The sequence below is a fragment of the Hemitrygon akajei genome, unplaced genomic scaffold (genome assembly GCF_048418815.1).
Source record: "Hemitrygon akajei unplaced genomic scaffold, sHemAka1.3 Scf000052, whole genome shotgun sequence".
Taxonomy (NCBI): domain Eukaryota; kingdom Metazoa; phylum Chordata; class Chondrichthyes; order Myliobatiformes; family Dasyatidae; genus Hemitrygon; species Hemitrygon akajei.
Window position 1 is genome coordinate 585569 of NW_027331938.1, and position 16872 is coordinate 602440.

The 16872-nt window shown below is 44.8% G+C and overlaps 1 protein-coding gene across 1 annotated transcript in view; it reads right to left on the reverse strand.

The window, feature by feature from the left end:
- Positions 1 to 2745: 2745 nt before the first annotated feature.
- LOC140721194 (NACHT, LRR and PYD domains-containing protein 3-like) overlaps positions 2746 to 16872 on the reverse strand; it is a 31864-nt gene continuing 17737 nt past the window's right edge. Inside the window, exon 7 of the mRNA XM_073036053.1 lies at positions 2746 to 4487. Within this exon, the coding sequence (XP_072892154.1) occupies positions 2746 to 4487 (1742 nt within the window). The remainder of the gene's footprint in view (positions 4488 to 16872) is intronic.

Below are 16872 nucleotides of genomic sequence, written 5' to 3' on the forward strand. Positions count from 1 at the left end.
AGAGATTAAAGAGGAGGAGGTGCTTACTGCCTTACAGCAAATAAAGGTAAATAAATCCCCCAGTCCTGACATGATATTTTCTCGGACCTTGAGAGAGACTAGTGTAGAAATTGCAGGGGTCCTGGCAGAAATATTTAAAATGTCCTTCGCCACAAGTGCGGTGCCAGAGGATTGGAGGGAAGCTCATGTTGTTCCGTTGTTTGAAAAAGGCTCCAAAAGTACACCAGGTAATTACAGGCCAGTGAGCCTGACATCGGTATTAGGTAAATTATTGGAAGGTGTTCTGAGAGATCGGATATACAAGGATTTGGACAACCAAGGGCTGATTAAAGATAGTCAGAATGGCTTTGTTCATGGCAGATCGTGTTTAATGAATCCTGTAGTGTTTTTCGAGGAGGTTACCAAGAATGCACATGAAGGAAAGGCTGTGGATGTTGTCTACATGAACTTTAGTAAGGCTTTTGACAAGGTCCCACATGGGAGGTTAGTTCAGAAGGTTCAGACAGTAGGTATCCATGGAGAGGTTGTAGATTGGATTCAAAATTGGCTGTGTGTGAGAAGACAGAGAGTGGTAGTGGATCATTGCTTCTCAGACTGGAAGCCTGTGACAAGTGGTGTGTCTCAGGGATCTGTGCTGGGACCATTGTTGTTTGTTGTCTATATCAATGATCTAGATGATAATGTGATAAATTGGATCAGCAAGATTGTTGATGACACTACGATTGGAGGCGTTGTGGACAGCGAGGAAGGCTTTCAAAGCTTGCAGAGGGATCTGGACCAACTGGCAACATGGTCCAGAAAGTTGCAGATGGAATTTAATGCAGACAAGTGTGAGGTGTTCCATTTTGTAAGGACAAATCAAGGTAGGACATACACGGTAAATGGTAGGGCACTGAGGAGTGCGCAGGAAGAAAGGGATCTGGGAGTTCAGATACATAATTCCCTGAAAGTGGCGTCACAGGGAGACAGGGTTGTAAAGAAGGCTTTTGGCATCCTGGCATTCATAAATCAAAGGTGAGTATAGGAGTTGGAATGTTATGGTGAGGTTGTATAAGACATTGGTGAGGCCAAATTTGGAGTATTGTGTGCAGTTCTGGTCACTGAACTATAGGACGGATATCAGTAAGACTGAAAGTGTGCAGAAAAGATCTGCGAGGATGTTGCCGGCTCTTCAGGAGTTGAGTTACAAGGAAAGATTGAACAGGTTAGGACTTTATTCCTTGGAGCGCAGAAGAATGAGGGGAGATTTGATAGAAGTATACACAATTACGAGGGTATAGACAGGGTAGATGCGAATGGGCTCTTTCCACACGGATTAGGAGAGATAAATTACAAAAGGACTTTGCTTAAGGGTGAAAGGGGAAAGGTTTAGGGGGAACGTCCTCACTCAGAGAGTTGTGAGAGTGTGGAACGAGCTGCCATCTGATGTGGAAAATGCGGACACACTCTTAAGTTTTAAGAATAAATCTGATAGATGCATGGCTGGGAGAGGTCTGGAGGGTTATGGACTGGGTGCAGGTCAATGGGACTAGCGGAATAAAGTTTTGGCACAGAGCAGATGGGCCGAATGGTTTGTTTTCTGTGCTGTAGTGTTCTATGATTTTACAATTCTATGAAGGAATATGGGGAGGTCAGTTCCCACAGGAAGAAAGGGGAAGGGGAAGAGAGATCCCACAGGAGGAAGGGGGATGGGGGAGATAGATCCCACAGGAAGAAGTGGGATGTGGAAGGGAGATCCCACAGGAGGAAGGGGGATGGGGTAGAGAGATCCCACAGGAGGAAGAGGGATGGGGAAGATAGATCACACAGGATGAAGGGGGTTTGCGAAGAGAGATCCCATAGGCGGATAGGGGATGGGGAAAAGAGATCTGACAGGAGGAAGGGCGGATGGAAAAGAGATCCCACAGGAGGAAGGGGAATGGGGAAGAGAGATCCCACAGGAGGAAGGGGGATGGGAAGGGATACCTCTGGAGGGAAGGAAATGGGGAAGAGAGAACCCACAGGAGGAAGGGGAATGGGGAAGAAAGATCCCGCAGGAAGGGGGGTGGGGAAAAGACATTCCTCTGGAGGATGAGGAAAGGGTAATAGAGAGCCCACAGGAGGAATGGGGATGGGGACGAGATCCCTAAGAATCGACGGGGGATTGGGATAAAAAGTCCCACAGGGGGATTCCAAGGGTAAACGATAATCCTACAAGATGAGAGGATGCAGAAAAATTTTGTACGTGTGTGTTGGGTCTGAACAGAGACCCAGAGGAGGTGCGGCCTCGCTCTCTGTGTATCTGGTAGTGAGCAAAGTCACACACTATCAAGGGCAGGGGAGGACAATCTCACAATGGTATTTCTTTCCTTCTCACTGGGACAGTCTGCAGACGGTCTCTTGTCCCTCACCGGGAAGGGGGTGTGAATCTCTGACCCACCTGCTGCAGTCAGTGTCGGTCTGGGTGTCAGTAACAGTGAGAAGGAACATTTTCAATGGACGTGTCACAAGCAGCAGGAAACACGGCGATTCCTGTGATTTACTACCATTAAACCAATGGTCGTTGTTCACTGATCTGATGAAGTCTCCAACTTCCCTTCACAAGGAACCACAGAACCCTCCCGTCCTTGGGGAATTACTGACCGATCCCCTGGGCATTTGTCACAATTCTTCACAATCTGATTTATCACAGTTTAACCCAAATCTCTTTACATTGAAATGACACAATAGAACAGTTTCACAAGTCAGAGTGAGAGATAAATCAAGTTACCTCAACTCCTGGCACTTGTGCAGCCCGGGTCCCAGCCGCTGGATTCCTTCACACTGAATGTGGCAGTTCTCCAGGTCGAGATGTTTTATTGTATCACAGAGTCCGATGGCATGAGACAGGACCGCACAGTCAATCGGGGTCAGTGTTATTCTACTGAATGAAAGTGTTTCCGCAGATCCCAGTGCGGCCTGAGCCAGTCCACGATTCTGAGACTCAAACAGGTAGTGCAATGTGTTCAGGAGTCTCCTTTTACCAGCTTCACTCCCTGTGTTTCCACTCTGTTGTTTAACCTCCTCCTTCACCCAGTCAATCACCCGGCAGATTGTTTGATGAGGAAATGGACCCAGAAACTCCTCCAGGCCCCGAGCTGTCATTGGGTTGGAGAGACCAGCAACAAAACGGAGAAATACCTCAAATTTTCCATCTGTCGTGTTGTGGGCATCAGTGAGGAATTTCAGAATTTCCCCAGGATGTATAGTCAGGAATTGTGCGACTGCAGCTACAAACTCTTGGATGGTGAGGTGTGGGAATGTGTACACCACGCTTTGGGCAGAATCCTCTCTCTCCAAAAGCTCCATCAGGAACCCGGACAGGAACTGGGAAGGCTGCAGATTGTAGTTGATCAAATCTCCATCTGTAAACACAATCTTCTTCTCGAACACTCCTCTGAAGGCCATCTGACCAACACTGAGTAACACATCACGGGGATTCTCAATCTCACGGCCGTGGTTTTTCAGGATGTTGTAAATATAGTAGGAGTACAGTTGGGTGATGGTCTTGGGAACTTGCTGTGGGTCCCTGACTCTTTGTGTGAATAAGGGGCCCAGTGTCAGAGCGAGGATCCAGCAGTAGGAGGGGTTGTAGCTCATGGTGTACAGGATCTCGTTCTCCTTCACGTGTTTGAAAACAGCTTCCGCCACCGTCTGATCTTCAAAATGTCTGATGAAATATTCCTTCCGTTCCTCATCAACAAATCCCAGGATTTCAGCCCAGACACTGATATCCGCCTTTTCCAATAAATGTAACACAGTGGGACGGGTGGTCACCAGCACTGAACACCCTGGGAGCAGCTTGCCCTGGATTAAACTGTACACAATGTCAGACACTTCACACTTCCGCTCGGGATCTGGGCACTGGTGCTTGGGATCTGTATCTCTCCGACTGTCCGCAAAATCGATTTTGTGTTTGAATTCATCTAACCCATCGAATATAAACAGTAATCCCTTTGGGTTCTTCCAGACTTCTCTCAGGATATTCCCAAAGTAAGGATACTGATCCAGAATCAGTTCCTTCAGGTTTATTCTACAATTAATGGTGTTTAAATCTCGGAATTTGAAACTGAAGACAAATTGGAATTGTTGGTATATTTTCCCCATGGCCCAGTCATAAACAATCTTTTGTACCATCGTTGTTTTCCCGATCCCCGGGACTCCGGCCACTGCTGCTGAACTCCCAGATTTGGATTTACTCCGGGAAAAGCTGCTCTGGAATAACTGATCAGTACGGATTTTTTCCAGCTGTCTGCGGAGTTGTTCCACTCTATAAACCTCATGGTCTCTGCCTCTTGCCAGCAGCTCATGTTCCACCAGTGTCCGATCTCGAACAGTAGAAATGACCGTGAGCTCAGCGTATCGATCAGCCAGCTGGAAAACCTTCACCTTCTCCGTCATCAGGATCGTGTTCACTCTCAGGGTTTCAGTTTGTGCCCGTAGAGTCTCCTTGTGTTTCTGTTGAACATCTTCCATGGGAACAGAGAACATATTCAAAACGTTAAACGGCTCATCTGACAAAGAACTTTAGAACAGTATTTCAGCATTCAGTGTTTGAGATTACATGAATAAATTCAATGCTTCCTTGGATATTAGGACAGAAAGTAAAATTCTGTTCACAGACACGGAATTGACAGCAATGGATGTCCCTGAAAATGTCCAATCCTCATGTTCTGGTTCTAGTTATTTGTGAAGGTGAACATTCCCCTGATTGCACTTTCTGAGGAAGCTTAAACAAGCATCACTCCCCACTAACATCTTAACTACATTGTACAGAGGCGTGGTTGAGAGTGTGCTGACCTTTTGCATCACAACCTGGTACTCCAGCTGCAGTGCTGCCGACAAAAAAGCCTTGCAGGGGGTGGTTAGGGGAGCAGAGAAGGTTATTGGGGTATCCCTACCTTCTTCCAAGACCTCTTTCAACGTTGATGCCTCCAGAAGACACGGTACATCATTAAACACCCCTCACACCCTCTCCATGAACTGTTTGTTCTTCTGCCATCAGGTAAACGTTACAGGAGCATCAAAACTAAAACCACAAGGCTACTAAACAGCTTCCTCCCACAGGCAGTCAGACTGCTAAATAGCTGCTCTAACTGACTCTGCTTTGGACACTTTTAACTTGCACCGGACACTTACAACTTGATTTAAAGCGACATGTGGCTGTTGTGTTTTATTATTTATTGTTGTGTTTATTATTTAGTGTTGCGTTTGTTATGTTATGATTGCACTGCTCCTGGGAAACGTTGTCTCATTCTACCCTGCAGAACTGATGTACGGTTGGAACGACAATAAAGTTTTTGAATCTTGAATATCCTATTGCAATCCTGACTGCACTCCCGTTACAACAACATTTCACTATATTTAAAGCATTGTTTGCCTCATTAACAGAGGATGTTAATGTTGATCTGGTGTGGAACTATGGAGAGCAGGACACTGTGCATTTTGGCAAGGCTGCACACTGGGGAGTCACAGGTGTCCACTGCTCTTGCATCAAAACAGGAGCAGAATACGCGGGAAATACTCCAAGTCGGGCAACGTCTGGGGGAGAATCAGAGTGAAGTTGCGGATCGATAACCCATCGGAATGACAAGAATGAAAATGGGTAGTTTTCAATCGCAGTGATGGAGGATTGGTGGAAAGATGGAATCTGTGTTAATGGAAGAAGCCACAAGCGTCTGTCTCAGTGATGTACATCATGTCTGTGGGAGAGGGTGGTGAAGTCTTGGCAACTGCTACTCATCAGTCTTGCTGTGGGGGTGTGGGGCTCTGTCTAATGAGGCCTCCGTCTGTCAGAGTCGACCATGGATGCCCTGCCCCTGCAAGCCGGGACACTCCGATATGGAGAGGAAGCTTCTGCCGATGTAGCAAGCTCCCTCTCTCCATGCATCTGATGTACACAAAGGAACGACATAGACTGACACAGCTTGGCACCAGAGGTGTCGCAGGAGATGCCAGTCTGCGTTGAACACCATTTAACACTGACTCAGGGACTCCAGCTCCAGGCTTTTCCCATTGGGTTTACTCCCAAACTCTTCCCCATGAGGGGTACAGTTACAAGGCAGTGGAGTTTTGAGATCAGAGTTTTCTTGTTCCTGGGTGAGCTGCCAATCACAGCCGACAAGCCCCATCTGCCCAAAGCGACTGGTTGTAAGGCACCAGTAACCCACCTCTGCCCCTTCTCCTGTGGGAAGAAACGCTTCCACCGGGATTAGTGGCTGAACCACACGTGAAGGCCAAGAGCTGGACAGAGGCTACTCGCCACTGGGAGCATTTAATAGGTCGCGGCAGCTCATCCGCACTGTCACCCCCCCCCTACCCCACCCCCGGTTATAACTATCTTAAGCAACCAAGGGGCTCTGTATTATTGACAATGAATCGGTAAATTGATTTATTATTGTGACATGCACCACTGTAAAATGGAAAACTTTTCTGCATGCGATCCAAATAGATCATTACATCACATCGGTGCAATGAGGTTGTACAAGGAAAAATGGAACAGAATAGTTCAGGGAAACAGTGTTTCAGTTGCTGAGAAAATGCAGTGCAGGCAGACGATAAGGTAGAAGGCCAAAGGATCATTGGGAGGTCAGCGTTGAGTTTTTTTGGGACTATGTTCCTAAATGTTGAACTCAACACCTTAAACTACAGTACTGTGCAGAAGTCTGAGGTGTATATTAGGACTGACACATTTTGTCTTTTATTTTCTAGTTTGCACTTTATCCCGTTGTGATGCGGTTTGAACAGCATCGTCTGGATGAAAGGTGCTTTATAAATAAATTATTATTATTATTATTATTATTATTATTATTATTATTATTATTATTATTATTATTATTATTATTATTATTATTATTATTATCGTAGCCTAAACTGATAAAACTTGAGGTACTGGCATAGCCAAGCACACTCATGTCTCAATTGATAGGAGATTTCAGACTATTCTCGTGGTGTATAGTGTTATGGGTTTTCGAAGATTTACACAAGTATCGCCGTGTGGGCCTAATTTATTAATACTATTCTGTAAAGCCTTTAGGACGATACCAGTTATCGATATTACGATTGGGATAAATAATACCCTGTTCGTGTTCCATAGTCTTTCATTTTGCCCTCTCAATTCAACATATTTCTGGTATTGTTTTTTACTAGTTCATTTCTGTAAGTTATGTGTGTTTGGAATGGCTATATACATTTAAAAAGTTGCTTTTCCTTGTTTATCCTGTAAAATTACATCCGAACGCATATCATGGATTATCCTATCTGAAATAATGATCAGACGCAGTATGATATGAAGGACTCTAACTCTAAAGTGGAGCAGGCTTGTAATTATTGTAAGTTATCGTGTTTTTCATCAGTTGTAGTTCAAGCAAGCTTTTTGGAAATGTTGTCCACCACTTGATTGTGCTTGTGCAAGTCATGAGATTCAGTTAAATTATTGCAGGATGTTGTAAAGTGTTGGATTGTTTCTGGTTTCTCTTGTAATTTTCAGCATTTATCGTCCTGAATCTATTGGTCATTTATTCTGTATTATTGATAACTACATGTGTCAACAACCTTGTCCTGTATTGCTACAATGATCTCTTCTGTTTCTGGGAAGAGGTCTCCAACTCTGAGACAGGGGCTCGACGCTTCCTTGTCGACATCTAATCGACTCAGATCGTGTGGATGTCCTCCGTGGGGAGTCAGACCCTTCCATTGGTTAACGTTGTCTACTATTATGATAGTTTCTTCACTTTTATGGGTTATGCTTTCATTTACGTTCAGTGATGTGTACCCCTTATCAGATTTGCATATGCTTGTATGGAGTGCTGAATCCTGCTTGCGTTATGAAAGTGTGTCAATAGAGCTAATTGTGGATTTCAGAAAAGGCAAGCTGAGGGAACACGACACACCAGTCCTCACAGAGGGATCTGATGTGGAAGGAGTGAGCAATTCCAAATTCCTGGCTGTCAATATCTCCGAGTATCTAACCTGGACCCAATATATCGATGCAGCTACAAAGAAGGCACAACAGTGGCTATATTTCATCCAGAGTTTCCAGCATCACTCGAATATTTCTACAGGTGTGACTTGCAGAGCATTGTAACTGGCTGCATCACCATCTGGTTCACGAGAAACGGAGTAAGGCGCACACTCAACGATTCAGAACAACTTCTCCTCTACCATGCAGTTTCCGAATGGACATTGAACCCATCGATAGTGACTCACTAATCTCTTTTTAAATTTCTATTTCTGCACTACTTATTTAGTTTAATATTTCATATAATCACACAGACATGCACAGCTATATATGTTCAACTTCCAGGCCCTGAAGCCACTTCGCTGCTCAGCCAGATCCACCGTCTGACAGGCCACATGTCTCGGATGGATAACTCCAGGTTACCGAAAGCAGTACTCTACGGAGAACTCTCTCAGGGCAAGAGAGATCGTGGTGCCCCGCGCAGGAGGTACAAGGACCAAATTAAGCAGAGGCTCTCTCAGGTAAATATGGTCAACGGGTGGCAGCCGCCGATCCACGGAAAAGCCAGGAATTCTGAGGAACCCAGAAGAGCGACTGCTGAAAAGAAGAGGGGATGCAAGAAGGATCCAACTACCCAAGTGCCTGCATCCCAGCTGTCCCTCTGTCCCAACTGCTCCCGAGTCCACAGATCCAGAATTGGCCCCTACCGTCACCAACAATCGTGTCGTCATCCAGTACCACCACCCCCCTCACAGACAGACACAGACACACACACACACACACACACACACACACACACACACACACACACACACACACACACACACACACACACACACACACACACACACCCTATTTGGGAAGAGAACAGGATTTAGGGAATGTTTCATGATCATTAATGCTTGGTGGAACTGGAACCCCGGAATGTCCATGCCCTCAAACCCTTTTGTTCCCCCGATCTGGAGTACCTGGTGCTGCTGTGTAAACTTTTCCGGCTGCCAAGAGAGTTCCCGGCTGTTATTATCACAGTTGTGTAATAACAACATCCCCCAGTTGTGTGTTATTGTCACAGAGGGGAGATGATTTCCTTCAGAAATCGGTCAGGACTTCCCAAACCACAAAATTTGTATCAACAGTTCTGTGTGAACAGCACTTGCCGTGTGACCGACTGCTTACATTGCCGGTGATCAGCAGGAGCTCAAGAAATTCAGCTGTGATCTGTGCAAAGTCATCCAGGCAGCGAAACGACAATACAGAGATCGTATTCAGGCACAGCTCTCCACCAACAACACACACAGCTTATGGCAAGCTCTGCACCCCAATGCAGACTTCAGAGCTAAGTGCAGTGGTGCTGCCAACATCGCTGCCTGTCTCCCAGAGGATCTAAGTCTCTTTACGCTCGGTTCGATATCGCCAACACTGAGACCCCGAGGAGAGCCGACAAAGCGACCTGCACATTGGTCATCTCTGAGGCTGAAGTTCGCAGGTGTTTCCAACGAGTGGACAGTCGCAAGCCTGCGGGACCGGACGGCATCCCAGGGCGGGTACTCAGGATGCGCGCGGCACAACTGGCAGGTCTATTTACGGATATTTTTAATCTCACCCTCTCCTAGTGTAGAGTTCCCTCCTGCTTCAAATCATCCACCATTGTTCCTGTACCTAAAGCAACTAAGGCAACATGCCTGAACGTCTGGCGTCCTGTCGCACTCACCTCAATAATAAGCAAATGCTTTGAGAGACTGGTCAAGGACTGCATCTGCAGCTTGTTACCACCCACACTGGACCCCCTACAATTCACCTACCGACACAACCGATCAACAGATGACACAATAGCCACTGCTCTGCACACCTCCTTAAACATCTGGAGAAGAGGGATGCTTATGTGAGAATGATGTTATTAGACTACAGTTCAGCATTCAATACCATCATTCCCTCCAGGCTTGACAAGAAGCTCAGAGACCTCGGCCTTCACCCTGCCTTGTGCAGCTGGGTCCTGGATTTCCTGTCAGATCACCAGCAAGTGGTAAGAGTGGGCTCCCTCACCTCTGTCCCTCTGACCCTCAACACAGGAGCCCCTCTGGGCTGTGTCCTAAGCACCCTCCTTTACTCTCTGTATGCACATGACTGTGTCGCTACCCACAGCTCCAATCTGCTAGTTAAATTTGCTGAGGATACTACATTTATTGGCCAAATCTCAAATAATAACGAGGCAGCCTACACAGAAGAAGTCATCACCCTGACACAGTGGTGACAAGAAAACAACTTCTCCCTCAATGTCGCAAAAACAAAGGAGCTGGATGCAATGTCGCAAAGACAAGAGGAATGGAGATAGGCTAACCCCTATTGACATCAATGGATCTGGGGTTGAGAGAGTGAACAGCTTTAAGTTCCTCGGCATTCACATCACTGAGGACCTCACGTGGTCTGTACAGATCAATTGTGTGGTGAAAAAAGGGACAACAGCACCTCTTTCACCTCAGATAGAACCAGAGAACATTACAGCACAGAAACAGGCCTTTTGGCCCTTCTTGGCTGAGCCGAACCATTTTTCTGCTTAGTCCCACTGACCTGCACCTGGCCCATATCCCTCCAAACCCCTCTCATCCATGTACCTGTCCAAGTTTTTCTTAAATGTCAAAAGTGAAACCGCATTCACCACTTCATCTGGCAGCTCATTCCACACTCCCACCACTCTGTGCGTGAAGAAGCACCTTCCCCAATGTTCCCTTTAAACTTTTCCCCCGTCACCCTTAACCCATGACCTGTTTTTTTTTCTCCCCTCGCCTCAGTGGAAAACGACTGCTTGCATTCCCTCTATCTATACCCATCATAATTTTATACACCTCTATCAAATCACCTCTCATTCTCCTACATGCCAGGGAATAAAGTCCTAACCTATTCAAACTTCCCCTGTAACTCAGTTTCTCAAGTCCCGGCAACATCTTTGTAAAACTTCTCTGCACTCTTTCAACCTTATTAATATCCTTCCTGTAATTAGGTGACCAAAACTGCATACAATACTCCAAATTCGGTATCACCAATGTCTTATACAACCTTACCATTACATTCCAACTCTTATACTCAGTACTTTGATTTATAAAGGCCAATGTACCAAAAGCTCTCTTTACGACCCTATCTACTTGTGACGCCACTTTTAGGGAATTATGTATCTATACTCCCAGATCCCTCTGTTCTACTGCCCTCCTCAGTGTCCTACCATTTACCTTGTAGGTTCTAACTTGGTTTGACCTTCCGAAGTGAAATACCTCACACGTGTCCGCATTAAACTCTGTCTGCCATTTTTCAGCCCATTCCTCCAACTGGTCCAAATCCCTCTGCAAGCTTTGAAAACCTTCCTCACTGTCCACTACACCTCCAATCTTTGTATCATCAGCAAATTTGCTGATCCAATTTACCACATTCTCATCCAGATCATTGAGATAGATGACAAATAACAATGGACCCAGCACTTATCCCCGTGGCACATCACTAGTCACAGGCCTCCACTCAGAGTAGCAATCCTCCACTACCACTCTCTGGCTTCTTCCATTGAGCCAATCTCTAATCCAATTTACTACCTCTCCATGTATACCTAGCGACTGAATCTTTCTAACTAACCTCCCATGTGAGACCTTGTCAAAGGCCTTACTGAAGTCCATGTATACAACATCCACTGCCTTCCCTTCATCCACTTTCCTGGTAACTTCCTCGATAAACTCTAATAGATTGGTTAAACATGACCTACCACGCACAAAGCCATATTGACTTTTTCTAATAAGTCCCTGTCTATCCAAATACCTGGAGATCCTATCTCTTAGTATTCCTTCCAATAATTTACCTACTACCGATGTCAAACATACCGGCCTATAATTTCACGACTTACTTTTTGAGCCTTTTTTAAACAACGGAACCACATGAGCTATTCTCCAATCCTCTGGCACCCGATCCGTGGATATCGACATAATATTTATGCCAGGGCCACTGCAATTTCAACATTAGTCTCCTTCAAGGTCCGAGGGAATACCCTGTCAGGTCCCGGGGATTTATCTACTCTGATTTGCCTCAAGACAGCAAGCACCTCCTCCTCTTTAATCAGTATAAGTTCATGACCTCCCTATTTGTTTGCCTTGTTTCCAGTTTCTCTAGTAAATACAGATGCAAAAAACCCATTTAAGATCTCCCCCCTTTTCTTTTGGTTCCATACATAACCGACCACTCTGATCTTCAAGAGGACCAATTTTATCCCTTACTATCATTTTGCTCTTAACATACCTGTAGAAGCTCTTAAAATTATCGTTCACCCTGACTGCCAAAGCAACCTCATGTCTTCTTTTAGCCCTCCTGATTTCTTTCTTAAGTATTTTCTTACTCTTTTTATACTCCTCAAGCATCTTATTTCCTCCCTGTTGCTATACATGTTATACATCTCTCTCTTCTTCTTTATCAGAGTTCCAATATCCCTCGATAGCCAAGGCTCCTTATTCTTATTCATTTTGCCTTTAACCCTGACAGGAACATACAAACTCTGCACTCTCAAAATTTCTCCTTTGAAGGTCTCCCACTTACCAATCACATCCTTGCCAGAGAACAACCTGTCCCAATCTACGATTTTTAGATCCCTTCTCATTTCTTCAAATTTGGCCCTTTTCAGGCTTAGAACGTCAACCCGAGGACCAGATCTATCTTTATCCATGATCAAGTTGAAACTAATGATGTTATGATCACTGGAACCAAAGTGATCCCCTACACACACTTCCGTCACCTGCCCTAACTCATTTCCTAATAGGAGATCTAATATTGCATCCTCCCTAGTTGGTACATCTATATATTGATTTAGAAAACTTTCCTGAACACATTTTACAAACTCTAACCCATCTAGACGTTTAACAGTATGGGAGTCCCAATCAATGTGTGGAAAATTAAAATCCTCTACAATCACAGATTTCTGTCTCCTGCAGTTGTCTGTTATCTCTTTGCAGATTTGCTCCTCCAATTCTCGCTGACTATTGGGTAATCCGTAATACAACCCTATTAATGTGGTCATACCTTCCTGTTTCTCAGCTCCACCCATATGGCCTCAGTAGACAAGCCATCTAATCTGTCCTGCCGAAGCACTGCTGTAACATTTTCCCTGACTAGCAAAGCCACCACCCACCCTTCATCCCTCTGTCTCTATCACGTCTGAAACATCGGAACCGTGGAACACTGAGCTGCCAGTCCAGCCCCTCCTGTAGCCAAGTTTCAGTAATGGCTATGATGTCATAATTCCATGTGTCAATCCAGGCCCTCAGCTCGTCTGCCTTTCCCACAATACTCCACGCTTTGAAATATACACACCTCAGAAGATTATTACCACCACACACAACCTTGCTATTTGTGACTTTGCATGAATTACCAACATCATTTATTTTTACCCCCGTTCCACTATCTACTCTGGCATCTGGTTCCCATCTAGTTTAAACCCTCCCCAATAACACTAGCAAACCTCCCTGCAAGTATATTGGTCCCCTTGTAGTTCAGGTGTAACCTGTCTCTCTTGTACAGGTCCCACCTGCCCCTGAAGAGGTCCCGATGATCTAGAAATCTGAAACCCTGCCCCCTACACCAGTTTCTCAGCCACGTGTTCATCTGCCAGAGCATCGCACTCTTACCCTCACTGGCACGTGGCACAGGCAGCAATCCGGAGATTACTACCCTCTATGTCCTGTTTTTCAACTTCCTACCAAGCTCTCTGTACTTACTCTTCAGGACATCCTGACTCTTTCTACCTATGTCATTGGTACCGATGTGTACCACGACATCTGGCTGATCACCCTCCCACCTCAGAATGCTGTGCAGGCGATCAGAGACATCACTGACCATGGCACCCGGGAGGCAACAAACCATCCGGGAGTCTCTGTCACGACCACAGTATCTCCTGTCTGAACCCCTGACTATGGAGTCCCCTATCACTACCGCTCTCCTCTTACTCCTCCCTCCGTTCTGCACTGCAGAACCAGACTCAGTGCCAGAGATCTGGCTGCCGCAGCTTGTCCCAGGTAAGCCATTCCCCCCCCCCCCCAACAGTATCCAAATTGGTATACCTATTTTGGAGGGGAATGGCCACAGAAGAACCCTACATTAACTGTCCTTTCTCCTTCGCTCGCCTGATGGTAACCCAATTACCTGTGCCCTATTCCTTAGATGTAACTACCTCCCGGAAGCTACTATCTATAATCTGCTCACTCTTCCGAATGATCCGGAGGTCATCCAGCTCCTGCTCCAGTTCCCTAATCCGGTCTGTTAGGAGCTGCAGCTGGATACACTTTTTGCAGGGATCGTTGTCAGGGACACCGGATGTCTCCCTGACTTCCCACATCCTGCAAGAGGAGCATTCCGACATCCTGCCTGGCAAATTCTCTAGTCTGAACAAAAAAAAAAAGAAAAACAGAAAAACAGATGGTTGAGATGGTTGAGGACGTTTGGGATGGGCCCCTAAATGTTAACGATTTTCTATAGGAGCACAATTTTGTGCATCCTGACTGGCTGCATCACTGCCTGGTATGGGAACTGTACTTCTCTCAATCGCAGGACTCTGCAGAGAGTGGTGCGGACAGCCCAGTGCATCTGTAGATGTGAACTTCCTACTATTCAGGTCATTTCAGAGATAGGGGGTAAAAAGTGCCCGAAGGATCATTCTGGACCCAAGTCTCACCAAGCACAAACTGTTCCAGCTGCTACCATCCGGAAAATGGTACCGCAGCGTAAAAGCCAGGACCAACAGGCTCCGTGACAGCTTCTTCCACCAGGCCATCAGACTGATTAATTCACGCTGATACAATTCTATTTCCACAATTGTATACATAAATACAGACTCACTGCACACACTTTACTGTAATCGTGCTGCTGGCACAGAAAAACAATTTTCACGACGTGTGTCCATGATATTAACCCTGATCCTGTAAATTTTTATCTGGCTGCTGTCTCATTTTTTTAGATCTGTTATTCATCATCCTCATACTGTCCTCGTTGATATCAATTCAAGTGCGCTCCAGTGCACATGGGGTTTTCCAGAAATTGCTATTTAAGTTCTTATTTTTTTGCATATTTTCCAGATCTGTTTCAGACCAGGATATTTTACCAAAATTATACGTCAATATGGGCACAGTGAGTGTTTACTACCTTTGTTATATTTTTACTGTTCAGCTCTGTTTGGCAGATTTTCCTGATCCTTGATGTAAATTCAAAGTTTGTTCAGCCTAGCAGTAAATTCAGATTTTCTTCAGCCTTGAAGTAAATTTTGTTGGAAGGTTTTCCTTTATCACACTATTATCTATTTTCTTTGCTTATTGATATCCTAAATATCCGTTTCATATTCTGTTGCATTGCATCCTGATGCTCTGTTTGATATTCTACCGGCTCTATTGCTCCTTTCTTTATGTTTAATCATGTTCTGTACTTTCCTAGTCTAAAGTTCATGCTTATATATTTGGAAATTAGTTCCAGTATTTCAATTGTTTGTTTCAGCTTTACTGATGCAAGAGCAAATAATTTCAAATCATCAATGTATAGCTGTATCAAGGTATAATTCGTATTTTTTCTGATTAGATACCTGATTTTTATCTGTTTCAGTAAATTATGAGTGGGCTTAAAGCTAGACAAAACCATAGTTGGGTAAGTGAGTCGCTCTGGAAAATCCCTCCATTTATTTTGATAATGGTCGTTGTTCCGCTGTGGTTGTTAATAGGACGATTATTGTACGCGAATGTTTCATCAGTTGTAGAAATTTCACAAGTATTGTATGAATTTTATATATATTTGGAACTTCTTTTAATCACACGAGGAACAGAATCAGATGTGTTTTTTTTTTTTGACAATATAACACTGAAAGTTTTCTGCTTTCCACAGGGTTTGAAATAGAATTACATAATCTGTTATCTGTTGTTCAAACCCGAATGGTATTCTGTCTGCTCTCCTGTGAGTATATTGTGGTTATCTAAGTTGTTATCTGAGTTTTTATTAGTTACGAGATGTACGATGCTATAATTTTAGATATAAAATTGTCTTATAATAAGAGCCAATAATAACATAGTAGGTGAATATTTAGTAGTCTTATAAATGCAGAATAAAGCTGTCATTGAGACTGGTGGTACATGCCTTCAGCCTTCTATATGTTCTGCCCCATGGGAGTATGACAGAGAGGATGTATGAGGTGGTTTGGGGTTCAGTAGCAAGGCTTTGGTTCGGGTTTGTGTCTTGCCAGCTTGATTGAGTTCCTCCAGGAGGTGACAAAGGAGATGGATGCAGTTACACATGGATATTGTCTACTTGTATATTGGTAGAGTGTTTGACAAAGTCCCACATGGGAGGCTCATACAGAATATTAACATGTTTGAGAACTGTGGGGAATTGTCCTGGCTGCCGGGGACACAAACTGGGAGAAATGTCTTGGCTGGCGGGTGGTGAATCTGTGAAATTATTGTCATAGACGGCTGAGGAAGACCCTTCATTGGATATATTTAAAATGCAGGTTGATATGCAGTATTGTGTTCACTTCTGATTGTCCGGCTCTTGGAAGGATTGGAGAGGGTGCAGAACAGGTTCATCAGGATGTTGCCTGGGTTCGGTGGCATGTGCTACAAGTAGAAGTTTGATAAACTTGGTTTGTTTATTCTGGAGTTAGAATAGAGATCTGACTGAGGTGTACAAGTTTGAGAGATATGAGTCTGGGTCGACAGCCTGTATTTTGTTTGTTTTTTTATACATATGACTGGTGTCTGGTACCAGAGGGCATTTGGTTAAGGTGAGATGGGGTAAATTTACAGCAATTGTGGGTAGTTTTTTAACAGAGTTCTGGGTGCCTAGAATTTACTGTCTCGGTCAACATGGCTTTGTGAAGGGAAGGTCGTGCCTCA